Here is a 12,908-nt window from a genome sequence, read left to right on the forward strand (position 1 = left end):
GTGATAGATCAGTGAGAATGAGATCAAATATCCCTCGCCATGGTACTCTCACCACCTGTCCCAACCCACTCAGACAGCTGTGTCCTTGGCCAGCGGTGCTTCCACTGAGCCACTCTTGATGACAGATGTTGAAGACCCGAACCTAGAGCTTATTCCAAATAGTGTGGAGGAGAACTGATTCCTCGGATGCTAGGTGTTAATCAGCAGGCAGCTTCCTTGGCTCTGTGTAATCTAATGTCAAGGGGATATTGAGACTTCCTTTTGACTCTATACCACTCTGCTGCCATCTCTGGAGGGTCTGACCTGTCGTAGGGGAAAAGAGCACATTGTGGGATTATAATGGATTGTAATGGAAAATCTATGACATTCTCTGAATGGAGTGATTCTGTGAATACAACCGTGTTAGGCTATTGCTTGACTACTGTGGTACAGCTGCCTCAATGTAACACAGCCCCACGGTGTTCGCAAGGAGCAACTCCACCAGGTGTAAGATCGAACCTGGGCCAGGTCATCCAGTTCCATATTAATGTTCTATTATAGCAGTTTGGAATAACTGAATAGCTTGCCATTGGCACTTCAGAGGGCAGATAAGGATCAACCATGTTGCAATAGGTTTAGTCACATATGGGCTAGACCAGGCAAAAATGGGCAGATTATTTTCTTCCCTGAGGAAATTAGGCTATTTCATCACAGTTCCTGACACAGGATTTTTAATTCCAGGATTATCTAGTCAACTGATCTTAAATTCCCCATTTGCCACGGTGTGGGTTAAGACCACACCTTTGTCATGAGTCCAGCCCTCTACCTCCAACAGCTGAACAAATGGGCTGCTGATCCAGACAGGCAAAATCAAACTGCCAGCAGAGAGAAAAAGGTGAGGAGAGAGTCCAGATTAAGGGTCTCCACCCGAAACGTCGACTGTCCATTTCCCTTCATAGATGCTGCCTGACCTGTTGAGTTCCTCCAGATTCCAGGATCTGCAGTCTCTTGTGTCTCCAGAAAAAGGCGAGGTGTTTAAGAGAGCAGATGAGATGCTGCCATCTAGTGTTTAGGGAGAACTCTAGTAACCACTGTCTATAGGTAACAAACAGTCTCTAAGAACCGCCAGAGACTCCACTTCTGAACTAACAACTGGATTTGACCAAATATAGGATGTCAATTTTGCCCAAGTCAGCCTTGCTAACCCTATATTGCAGCCCAAAGAAAACTTTTTTTTTCAACATGTTACACAGCTTCACTGCAGCATTACAGAGGCAACTGTAAATAATTTCTACAGCCATTGTGTTTCTGGAGGTTAAGATGTGCTTTGAATGGTATTCAGATGTTTAACTCTAAAAGTCAGTTAATTTTTCAGAAAGATTAAAGGTGTCCTTCAGTCGTGGTAAAGACCAAGGTCTTTCCTGACCCCATCATCCTGAATGAATACCTACATGGGATATGGAACGTAGAACAGTACAGCACAGGAACAGGTCCTTCAGCCCACAACGTCTGTGCTGATATTTTGCTATGCTGAAAATGCTTTGGTGCTTCCTAGGAGCACTATCAAAGCAAACACCAAACCACAAAAGCTTCAATCAAACAGTAGGTTTTAAGGAACAACTTAAAAGAGTAGAAAAGTGGGAAGATTCGGGGAAAGGATTCTGGAACTTGGGGCTGGGACAGTTGAAGACATGGCTCTTGTTGGTGAAATGATTAAAATTAAGGATGCACAAGAGGTTGGAATTGGAGGAGCACAGAAATGTAAAAAGTGGGAGGTTTCAGTAAAAGGGAGGAGAACAAAGCCATCAGACAACTTTCTCTGTTTCTTTTGACAAAAAGTTAATGTACCAGAAACGATGGAAATCTGAGACGATGTTGTTTAAGATATTTCTCGAGGTCTGAGCAAGAACTCACAGCTAAAAATGTCAACTGACAGAGGATGAATCGTGCAGCCATCCAGGTGAGCTGCCAGTAATTGTCAATCTTTTGACGTAAATGGTGACAGGATTTTGATTCGAGGAGGCAACTGCTTGATTGTTAACTTAATAGCAGGGAAAACTGTAAACTTTCTCTGGGTAGAATACATAAGACAGTGCAAGGCAAATTGCACAAGTTATATCGGGTATTTAGTGTCATGGGTGGGTTAAAATATCATTCCTTCCATTATAAAATCATAGCTGCTGAACTATAACAGCAGACTACAGAACTTCCTCTTGAAGGCAAATGATCAGCTCTGGCCTTAGTTTAGTAAAGTTTTTGTTGAATTACTTTGGCCAATGGTTATTGTTGAAAAAAAAATAGTTGAAGATATCGGTCTCTCATCCTTAAGTCGATAATCTACTTCTGTCTCTCACAATGCCAAGTTGTTTCCCCTTACTGTTACAGAGCAACATGAAGTGATGGAGGGGATCTGTTGGAGGGGGGAGAACATTTTTGTTGTGCTATGATGTACTACCACTGCAATATGAATGAATGCACAGCCTTTCCAGTCACTTTACAGAATGTCTTTTTATATCCAAACATTAAAAACTTGATTCTCATCTCTTAACAATAAAACTTTGTACAGAAATGGTATTTTAATCCAAACATTCTATAAGAAATAAAAAAATACTCATCATGTCAGACAGCATTAGTGGAAAGAGAAAGGTAATATTTTGGGTCGAAAACTGTTTTTCAGAATGGGGAAGAACAGAAAACAAATTAGTTTCAAGTCACAGAGAGCTCTGGAATTTGTTTGTCATTATTAATGAAAACATATTCTTGAAACATTTTACTCCAGGAGAGAACAGTCTTTTACATTTTACTATGAGGCAGCATTGATATGGCAAGGAAAATCAAGATAGCACTATCTTTTTATGCACTTCTTTGTGAACTGGTTACCAATTAACTGGCAGTGATAGAAAAGGAGGAATTCTCTGCTGTGGATTGAAAAAAATTTTTAAAAACTGCAGATGCTGGACATCTGAAACAATAACAGAAAATGCTAGAAACATCTGTGGAAAGAGAAACAGTTAACGTTCCTTCGTCAGACCCAAAACGTTGACGGTTTCTCTTTCCACAGATGCCGCCTGACTTGTTGAGTGTTCCCAGCAGTTTCTATTTTTGGCTCTGCTGTGGGTTAACGTGGCTGAATTAAAGAATGATAAATCAAAGTCCATCGTACATGTGTCTGCTCTTTGAAAGAGTGATCTAAATAGTGCCAATTCCTTAGGTCTTTTTTTCCATGCAACTTTCTCCTTTTCCTGCATGTCCCCAATTGCCTATTGAAAGTTATTACTCAATCTACTGCCGCTGCCCTTTCAAGAAGGGCACATTGGATAAGTTTGCGTTTAAAACAAATCATAATTATCCAACCCCTTGCATTTCTGTCAACTGTATTAAATAGGGATACTGAACCTCCTGCTAGTGGAAGCAAATATTACCCTAATTCCTTATATAACTTAGATTTCTTACTATAAGATCACCTTCACTCACCTTTAAAAATAATTCCAGTATCTCCACAATGTTTCTGTTGGCATTTCTAATAAATCCCTTTTGGACTCTCTCCAGGGCACTGACATTCTTTCTAAAGGGTTGTGCCCATAATACTCTAGCTAATGCCTATCTAGTGATTTATCCAGAGTAAAGATTGTTCCTACAGTTTTTGACCAAGTTTGTCCCTCACCGGTTTTGATCCAGGTTTTCTACTATCATTAACCCTAATTGTGCAGTTATAAATATATACACACATAAAAGTATTTATACAATTGTAACAACATATGAAAATCCCCCAAGGAATTATCAAATATAGTTGGTGGAGTCTCAGCAAAGGAAGAGGTAGTTGATATTCTGGATAAAAATTGACAGAGGAAGTCCTGGAATGGCCATCTGCACTGAAGGTGGCTACGTCACCTGGTTCAGATGGAATGCATCCTCAGTTGCCAAAGTGAGGGAGGCTATTGCAGAGGCCAAACATCTGGAGATTCAGGGTGGTGCCTGAGGGCTGTCAAATTGCAAATGTAACACCTTTGCTCAAAGAAAAATGTAGGGAGAAACTCAGTAAAAACAGACGTCTTTGATGATGGGGCAAGTTTTTGAGACAATAGTCAGTGACTAACTTGAGAAATGTGGATTAATTAGACAGAGCCTCTTTGGATTTCTTAAAGGGAAATTGTTTCTGACTAACTAAACAGAGTTCAATTAATGAAGTGACAGACAAGGTCAATGAGGGGAATGCAGGTGATGTACATGTGGACTTCTTAAAATGTGTTCAATCAGGTACCATGCGATGGGATTGTCTTCAAGATTGATGACCATGGAAATAAAGGAGCTTTATCAGTAAAAACAGAAAACTGGTTAAGTAATAGAAAACAGATAGTAGTGGCAACTGTTTCCCTCCCCACCCCCCGCCACCTAGAGTGAAATGTACAATATTCCTCATGGGTCAGGACTATCAGGTCGGATGCTTTTCTGAATATATTAATAACTCAGACAAGGGTGGATAGGTCACAATTTCCACACTTGCAGATAACACAAAACTTGGAAATATAGTGAACTGCGAGGAAGCTGGTGGTGTAATCCCAGGACATGATGGAATGGGTGACAGATAGAACTTAATTTTGAGAAACGTTACGTTTTTGACAGGAAGAATTGGAACAGGCAATCTAAACTAGAGATCTAAACTAGTTCTAAAAGGGGCAGAATAACTGGGCCGTACACGTGGATAGTTTGTTTGGAGAGTGGCAGAACAGTTTACGAAAGTGGTGAGAAGATTATTCGGGATTCTGAGCCTTATATGCAGAGGAATAACAGTGCAAGAGCACGGACGTTATGATAGACCTTTATAAAACACTGGTCCTGCCACAGTTGTGTTCAGTTCTGGGCGCCATACTTCAGGAAAGATTTAAAGGCAGCACAATGGCACAGCTAGGAGAGCTGCTGCCTCATGGCTCCAGTAACTTGGGTCAAACCTGACCTCTGGTGCTGTCTGTGTGGAGTTTGCACTATGCCCTGTGACCCCTATGGGTTTCCGTCAAGTCCTCCGGTTCCTCCACATAAAGAGCTGCAGGTTGGTAGGTTAACTGGCCACTGCAATTGCCCCTAGCTTGTCAGTGAGTGGTAGAGTTCTGGGGGAGTTGATGGGAACACAGGGAGAAAGAGTCATAGGCATAGAGAGCTATGGACCAGGCATAGATACAGACCAGTGCTGGTAAATGGGATGAGTGTCAATGGTCGGCATGGACATGGTGGGCCGAAGGGCCTGTTCCTGTGCTGTAGTGTTCTATGTTCTAACTGCTGTCCATCGCACACATTGACGGAATAACTCCCATCACCTGAATGTATGATCTAAAATGTTCTCAGGCGGGGAGTCCCACATATTATCCCGTTGCAATTAAGCTTTTAAACCTCTCAAGCTTCACTCTTGAGGTATTCTGTTGTCCATTTGTGTCTGCCACCTAACAGAAGAGGGGCCTGATTGAGGTGTTTGATACAACTGAAGGATTTGATAGGGGAGAGTAAGTGAGAGAGAGCAAAACAAGTTAGTTCCTTGTACAAGAGGCACGGCAAAATTAGTGCCAGTTCATTCAGGGATGAAGTCAGGAAGAATTTCTTTAGACAAATTGAACTGTGTATCAGAACACTTCCACACATAAATCTGTTGAAACTGGAAGGGGATGGGGCTGGTGGCAGGAGAAAGTCAACATGGAGACTGACAGCATTTTTCTGGTCAAGGGTATCACGCAGCCTGTCCCAAGACAGTAAAAAGAGTTATATATGGAAAAGTCATTATCTAATTGAATGGGTGGATCAGGCTTGAGGGGCTAGAAGCTAGGATTCCCAACGGCGCACACATCAGCCGCTAATGATGAGTTGTACAGTGCTCCTGTTGATGAGCCCCAAATCCAAAGCCCCTAAAATAAGTCACAGAAAGGTCAGAACGTCGCTCATAACTTCTGCAGAAATTTGAGGACTAAGTCTCGGAGTTTGGTGCGAAGCGGCTCGTTGTTGTCACAGATGATGTGCGTCGAGTCTTCTTCAATTTGAATCAGTGTGTCTTCAGACTGAAGGTGAACAATGTGTCCTTCTGGTGTGTCCTCAACCTTGACATCAGTAATGCCGTGCTGTGGAGGAACGGGAGGAGAAGTTACCGTAACCAGCACCAACCAACAAGTTGTGCCTTCAACCACTTTAAAACATAAGGTACAGAAGTGGTATAGTACCACACTGCATTGTGCCCTGCATCACAGGATAGGAATATGGAACGTTATGGTAAGCTTCATTCACTCAGGATCAAACAACGGTACCACCATTGACGTCATTTGGATTGGTGAGAGGCAGGGTGAGAAAAGTTACCAAAAGTAGTTTTCAAAAGCAACTGCATTCACTGCAATTTCTAGTAAATGTCCACACAAACACTGAGGGTGAGAGCACTCCTTCACTTAATCTCCGCAGTTTCTGCGGCCAACCAAGCTCCCCCACACTTCTTAAAGGGGACCTGAGGGGCAACTTTTTGTCCCACACGGAGGCTGGCGGGTAAATGGAACAAGCTGTTGGAGGAAGGCGGGTACAATTACAATGGTAAAAAAAAGACATTTGGACAGGTACATGGATAGGAAAGGTTTAGAGGAATATGGGTAAAATGCAGGCAAATGGGACTAACTCACACTTGGTCAGCATGGATGAGTTGGGCCGAAGGGCCTGTTTCTGTACTGTATGACTCTCGACACTCCCTGATAAAAGCAGCTACAGTATGCAGGGCATAAACAAGAGCAAGCATTTTTTTAAAGGACTTTCAATGCTATTACAGTGCCAGCGACCCAGGTTCAATACTGGCCGCTGTCTGTAAGGAGTTTGTACGTTCTCCCCGTGTCTGCGTGGGTCTCCTCCGGGTGCTCCGGTTTCCTCCCACATTCCAAAGACGTATGGGTTAGGAAGTTGTGGGCATGCTATGTTGACGCCGGAAGCGTGGCGACACTTGCGGGCTGCACCTAGAACACTCTATGCAAAAGATGCCTTTCACTGTGTGTTTCGATGTACATGTGACTAATAAAGATCTTATCTTATAAGGTGGCATTGGGGAGAAACGTTAACCCAAGACTCAACTTATGACTAACCATGCCTTTGAGTGTGGAGATACGAGGTCGTTTTAACCCAATCCAAGATAAAGAGAACAATGTCACCACAGTTGTGATAGAAATCTTTGGTCCTGAAGTAACTCAGCAATTTCAATCTGCAGGATCACTGCCAGAGAGAAGGTACTGCACAAATTCAAGCTCAAGCTTTACTAAACACTTAACCTCAGCAGGTTCCATGCCTCTAATAACGTCAATAATAACAACTTGCAGCGTCTTTATATGGTAAAACATCTCAAGAGGGCTGCACAACCAGGGCATATGACTTGATCAAACTGTTACGTTTTACAGGGCAACATAAAATTTGATAGGGATAAAGAGCCTTGAGGAGGGAATTCCAAAGGTTAGGATCTCAACAGAGCAACTTGTGGTGAAGCAATGGATACTAGGGATGTGCAGGGATTGCCTCAGACAATACTGTAGATGTTTACCTTCTCTAGGCTCTGTACGAATTGTTCAATGGTGATCGAACCACACAGCAATGGTTTGGGAGGTTTGAATTCAGGGATTTCGTCATTTATCCGTTTCCTTCTCTTGCCGGTTGGCTGTTGCACTGGTTTTGGAAGTGACTGCACGAAAGGGGATTGGATTACAATTCATTCAATGAGGCAGCAATAGACCAAGAAAGATAAACTCGACACATTGCCCCACTTCCTTAACTAATAATGTGTAATTTGACTTATTCTATGCAAACTGGTCACTCAAAGGAAGCAATCAACCATAAAGTTAACGTTTTTACCGAATACTGAAAGGCTTGGATAGCGTGGATGTGGAGAGGATGTTTCCATCAGTGGGAGAGTCTAGGATCCGAGGGCACAGCCTCAGAATAAAGGGGCATCCCTTTAGAACTGAGTTGGGGAGGAATTTCTTCAGCCAGAGGGCGGTGAATCTGTGGGATTCGTTGCCACAGATGGCAGTGGAGGCCAAGTCACTGGGTGTAATTAAGACAGAAATTGATAGGTTCTTGATTGGTAAAGGGGCGAAGAGTTATGGGGAGAAGGCGGGACAATGGGGTTAAACAAAAAGGCCATGACTGAATGGCGGAACAGACTCGATGGGCCACATGGCCTAATTCTGCTCCTATATCTTATGGTTTTTATTTCAGATTTCCAGCATCTGCAGCTTCTTTGATTTTCATAAACCATAAAATCAAAGTTCACTTCAAAATCAGGTTGACATTATGATGAAGTGCCTGAGAGCATTTGGCATTTCAATAGTTACAGTAGGTGAGCTTAGATTATTCTAAGGTATTACTGTTGATTCAGTCATACAGGCTAATCAATAGAGAAAGCTATCAGAAGATGGAGAAAGCAAGCCATGGGAAGGGATCGAAAGTGAGAAGGAAATAAAGAAAAAGAGACCCACAGAAAGAACCTGCATTTATGTTGGGCATTTCACAGTTTTAAGGAGGTTTTGAATGCTTTCCAGTTAACAAACTCACTTTGAGGTGGAGTCCAAACAGCATTGTGGTGGACCCACACCTCCAGCGGTTCAAGGAGGAAGCTCACCACCGCCTTCTCAAGGGCAATTAGGGATGGGCAATTAAACGCTGACTCAGCCTGCGAAGCCCACAACCCTTGAATGAATTTGAAGAAGTCTCTCTTGTCAGGTAGGGAAACACAACAAGAAATATGTGCACAGAAAGCTCACACTGTCAGCAACAGCACAGAATCGTAGAATAGTACAGCACAACACAGGCCCTTTGGCCCACAATGTTGTGCTGACCTTTAAACCTCGTCCAAGACTATCTAACCCCTTCCTCCCACATATCCCTCTATTTTAAATTCCTCTGTATGCTTATCCAGCAATCTCTTGAATTTGACCAATGTATCTGCCTCCACCACCACCCCAAGCAGTGCATTCCATGCCCCAACCACTCTCTGGGTAAAAAACCACCCTCTGATATCTCCCTTGAACTTCCCACCCATTACTTTAAAGCCTTGCCCTCTTGTACTGAGCATTGGTGCCCCGGGAAAGAGGCGCTTGGTTGTCCACTCTATCTATTCCTCTCAATATTTTGTACACCTCTATCATGTCTCCTCTCATCCTCCTTCTCTCCAAAGAGTAAAGCCCTAGCTCCCTTAGTATCTCCTCATAATGCATACTCTCTAAACCAGGCAGCATCCTGGTAAATCTCCTCTGCACCCTCTCCAACTCTTCCACATCCTTCCTATAATGAGCATAAGTGATCAGATAATTAATTTTAGTGATGTTGACTGAGAATCAATATTGACTGTGTCATTCATGAACACTTTGCTCTTCTTCAAACTGTGCCACGGCAGCTTTAATGTTCTCATGAAAGTGCAGACTATACCTGGTTTAAACATATTCCTCATCAATAACTCCACTTCTTCATCCAGTTTAAAAACTACCCTGAACCAGCTCTTGAGAAGTAACAAACAGCACCGTTATTCACCACGTGACTTTCCCCATTTCTGGCTTTGTTGGCGGCTGGGCAGGGTAGGGATTTTGAGGGTAGATAGAAAGAGGGGGAAAGATAAAGCACACGGCATGTGTACTGTGAGCTAGTTCGTTCAGATAATTCAAGTGGAATTGAGGAAAAATAAATCCAATCCTTCAAGCTGACTGGGCTAACACAACTCCATTTTCTTTACGTGACTTACCCGGAGTATGTGCTTGTTGTCTTTGGTCTGCAGTACTGCAGATACAGTTGCCATAGAGATGCCAGGTTTGATCTCAGAAGGGACAAGAGATTCTGCAAGCTGTAAAATAGTAACAGTACGAGAAGAGTTAAAAAAGAAAAACCTTGGAGACACAAGAGAGACTGCAGATGCTGGAATCTGGAGCCACACTACAAGTGCTGGACGAACTCAGTAGGTCAGGCAGCATCTATGGAGGGAAATGGCTGAGACCCTTCATATGGACAGTCCATAGGGGTGAAAGTAGATTATTGGAGTTTTATTCTCTGTCATTCTGTTGCCAGCTCATGTCTCTAGCTATCCTTCAGTACACATCGATAGAATCATGTTTTCAATAGGAATGATGCACAGATTGAAAACACATGAAAGAAGGGTAAAAAATCTCTTCACTCTCTTCTGCCATTCAAAACACTCATGATTCTTCCTTGACCTCCAGCCAATCCCACTGATTCTTTTGGGAGCTGGAAAGATTGATGATGAGGTTAAAAAAAAGGATAAAAAAGATCAAAATATAAAAAAGAGATTAAAAAAAAAGAGGAGGTAAAAAAGGTAAAGTTAAATAAACACTTACATCAGGCATGAGCTCAATCTTCTCATAGCGCCGTTTGAAGGGGAGGGTGAGTACTTCACTCCTCCGGTAGGCCATTGGTGAAGGCTGGCAGTCAATCATCAGGTCAGTACGATGGGATTGGGCCGGAGGAGGTTGAGTATACTGCTCTGGACATACAACATGCAACGGCTGGAAAAATAAAACAAGGGAGTGAGGTGAGGGAGTGAAATGATCAACCACCCCTCCACCCCCCGATCACGCTCACATCCTGCCATTTACTGACAAGAGGGCAGGAAGAGAAACTCAGGGCACTTCCATCATCTTCACCACCGGAAGACAGCAGAAAGGAGATATAATTTCTCTCTATATCCAGATTTAGGTCAAACAATTCATCAAATCACAATTGAAAACCTTTAAATCACAAACCTAAATTTTGTGTGGCATAGCAAATTTAGATTGTTAAAACACAATGGTATGACTTTATTAAAAATCTCAGTTTACTTACCGAACTGGCACATCCCATCACCTTCACTATGAGGTCTACCATCTACTGGTCACTTCACTCTCAAACAAAAGCCAAACACCATTACACCCACCCACCCATTTTCCCGCCTTACCTGCACCTCCTTCAATAATTTCGAAACTTGGATAAAGTTTAACCGTGTGTCGATTGGACAGTAGACACATTTCATTGAGAGTGGCTGGTATGGTGCCAAAGCATCCAAGTAAGAGAAATCTGGTTCTAGAATGCAAATCAAATGCATCAGGTTGTGACGGAATACAAGGCAGATTGTTTTCATAGTCACAGACAATCTGCTGGAGGAACTCAGCAGGTCGAGCAACATCTGTGGAAGGGAAAGGAACCGTTGACGTTTCAGGTTGAAACCCTGCATCAGGATCCAAACGTTGACAATTCCTTTCCCCGAAAAGATGATTCTCAACCCACTGAGTCCTTCCAGAAGATTGTGTGTTGCTCAAGATTCCAGCATCTACAGTCTCTTATGCCTCCATTATTTTCATAAACATACAAAATGAAGGTATCATTGCTGGAAAATGAAGCCATACTATATTCTGGTATGGAACTTGCATGTATGGTACCATTCTGGGATGTCACGTGACTGGACTACTAATGCAGAGGCCTGCATTATTAATCCTTAAACCTAAACTAATGATTCTGGTAACCAAGTTCAAAATGCACCATAGCAGCGGCAGAAAATTAATTTGGTTAAATATAAAAGTACTAAAGAATAAAAATCCAGCATCAGCAATGGAAATACTCTGCCATAAAATTGGTTCACTGAGGTCCTTTAGGGAAGGAAATCTGACCTACGTGTACCTCCAAATTGACACCGAAAGGCCCGATTTTGTCAATCCAAACCACGACCTGCACTCACCACCGCGCTAACCCTGAGGTTGCCCTCAAATTCTGCAGTGCCACAGGATGGGCCTTGCTGGCCTACGGGTGGAGGAGTGGGTCATCAGTAGGGATTAGGCCTCAGGCAGTGGAGCCTGATGCACCCTCAGCCCTAATGGCTTTTGACTGCTTGCTGCTTGACATACAGTGACACTCAAAAACAATTAAAACTGAATAAAATAGTGAAAATATACACTTTAAAATAATTTAAAAAAATATTTGTAACCAATTGCCTTACAATTAATCAAAAATATAAATATACAGTAAAATAAAGAAAAATCAGCAAAAGGTGTTTTTAATAAAGGTTGCTGAACCCATTCAAATATTACTGATTGTTTGCCAATCGTGGTGGTGTAACCAAAGAGCTAAGTGAGAAGCGCATCCAGTCTCCAAGCTGCTGCTGGAGTGAATGGTGAGTCTAAGTGACCTTATAGATGTGTATAAAATCAGGAGGGGAATAGACAGAGTGAATGTACAGACTTTTTACCAGGGTTGGGGAAGCTAGAACTAGAGGGCATAGGTTTAAGGTGAGAGGGGAAAGATTTAATAGGAACCTGAGGGGCAACATTTTGTTTTACACAAAGGGTGGTATCTGTGTGAAATGATCTGCCAGAGGAAGTGGTTGAGGCAGGTACAACAACAACTTTTAAGACAGTTGGACAAGTATATGGATTGGAAAGGTTTAGAGGGATATGGGCCAAACGCTGGCAAATGGGACTAGCTTGGATGGGGCATCTTGGCCGGCATGGACTGTGGGGCCTGTTTCTGTGCTGTAGGACTGCATGACAGAGTGGGAGGGGAGATGTGCCAGATGTGACCTCCAACACTGCGCTGCAGTGCCCAGATAGACATGCTGGAGCAGCTGCCACAACGAAGCAGGATGCAGCCCTGCTATTGACTCTTAACTTCTTTCTGAAATTCTCTCAGCTCAAGGGCGATCAGCACTGAGCAATGACTGCTGGTATTACCAGTGAAAGAATAAGAATCTATCCAGGGCCCTGACAGATCCCGGGCTTGAGAAATAGGATCAGTGGATCATTCTGCCCCTTGCATGAGCTCTGCCCTTCAAAGGGATCGTGGCCAATATTATATCTCAACACCACTTTCCTGTACTAACCCCATACCACCTGATGAACTTACGAAATAGTCTGTGTGAATGGAATGCTTCATCTATTTGCAACACATCGGTGAAA

The 12,908-nt window shown here is 42.8% G+C and overlaps 1 protein-coding gene across 3 annotated transcripts in view; it reads right to left on the reverse strand.

Annotated features, from left to right (window-relative positions):
* Positions 1–2,478: 2,478 nt before the first annotated feature.
* ints9 (integrator complex subunit 9) overlaps positions 2,479–12,908 on the reverse strand; it is a 57,193-nt gene continuing 46,763 nt past the window's right edge. For all 3 annotated transcript variants that reach the window (XM_052012799.1, XM_052012800.1, XM_052012798.1), the window contains 5 exons: positions 10,919–11,043; positions 10,323–10,490; positions 9,716–9,814; positions 7,523–7,660; positions 2,479–6,080 (listed from right to left, as the gene is read on the reverse strand). In XM_052012799.1, the coding sequence (XP_051868759.1) occupies positions 5,904–6,080; positions 7,523–7,660; positions 9,716–9,814; positions 10,323–10,490; positions 10,919–11,043 (707 nt within the window). In that variant the 3' untranslated portion in view covers positions 2,479–5,903. The remainder of the gene's footprint in view (positions 6,081–7,522; positions 7,661–9,715; positions 9,815–10,322; positions 10,491–10,918; positions 11,044–12,908) is intronic.

This window comes from Pristis pectinata, chromosome 3 (assembly GCF_009764475.1).
Source record: "Pristis pectinata isolate sPriPec2 chromosome 3, sPriPec2.1.pri, whole genome shotgun sequence".
In the NCBI taxonomy this organism is placed as follows: Eukaryota; Metazoa; Chordata; class Chondrichthyes; order Rhinopristiformes; family Pristidae; genus Pristis; species Pristis pectinata.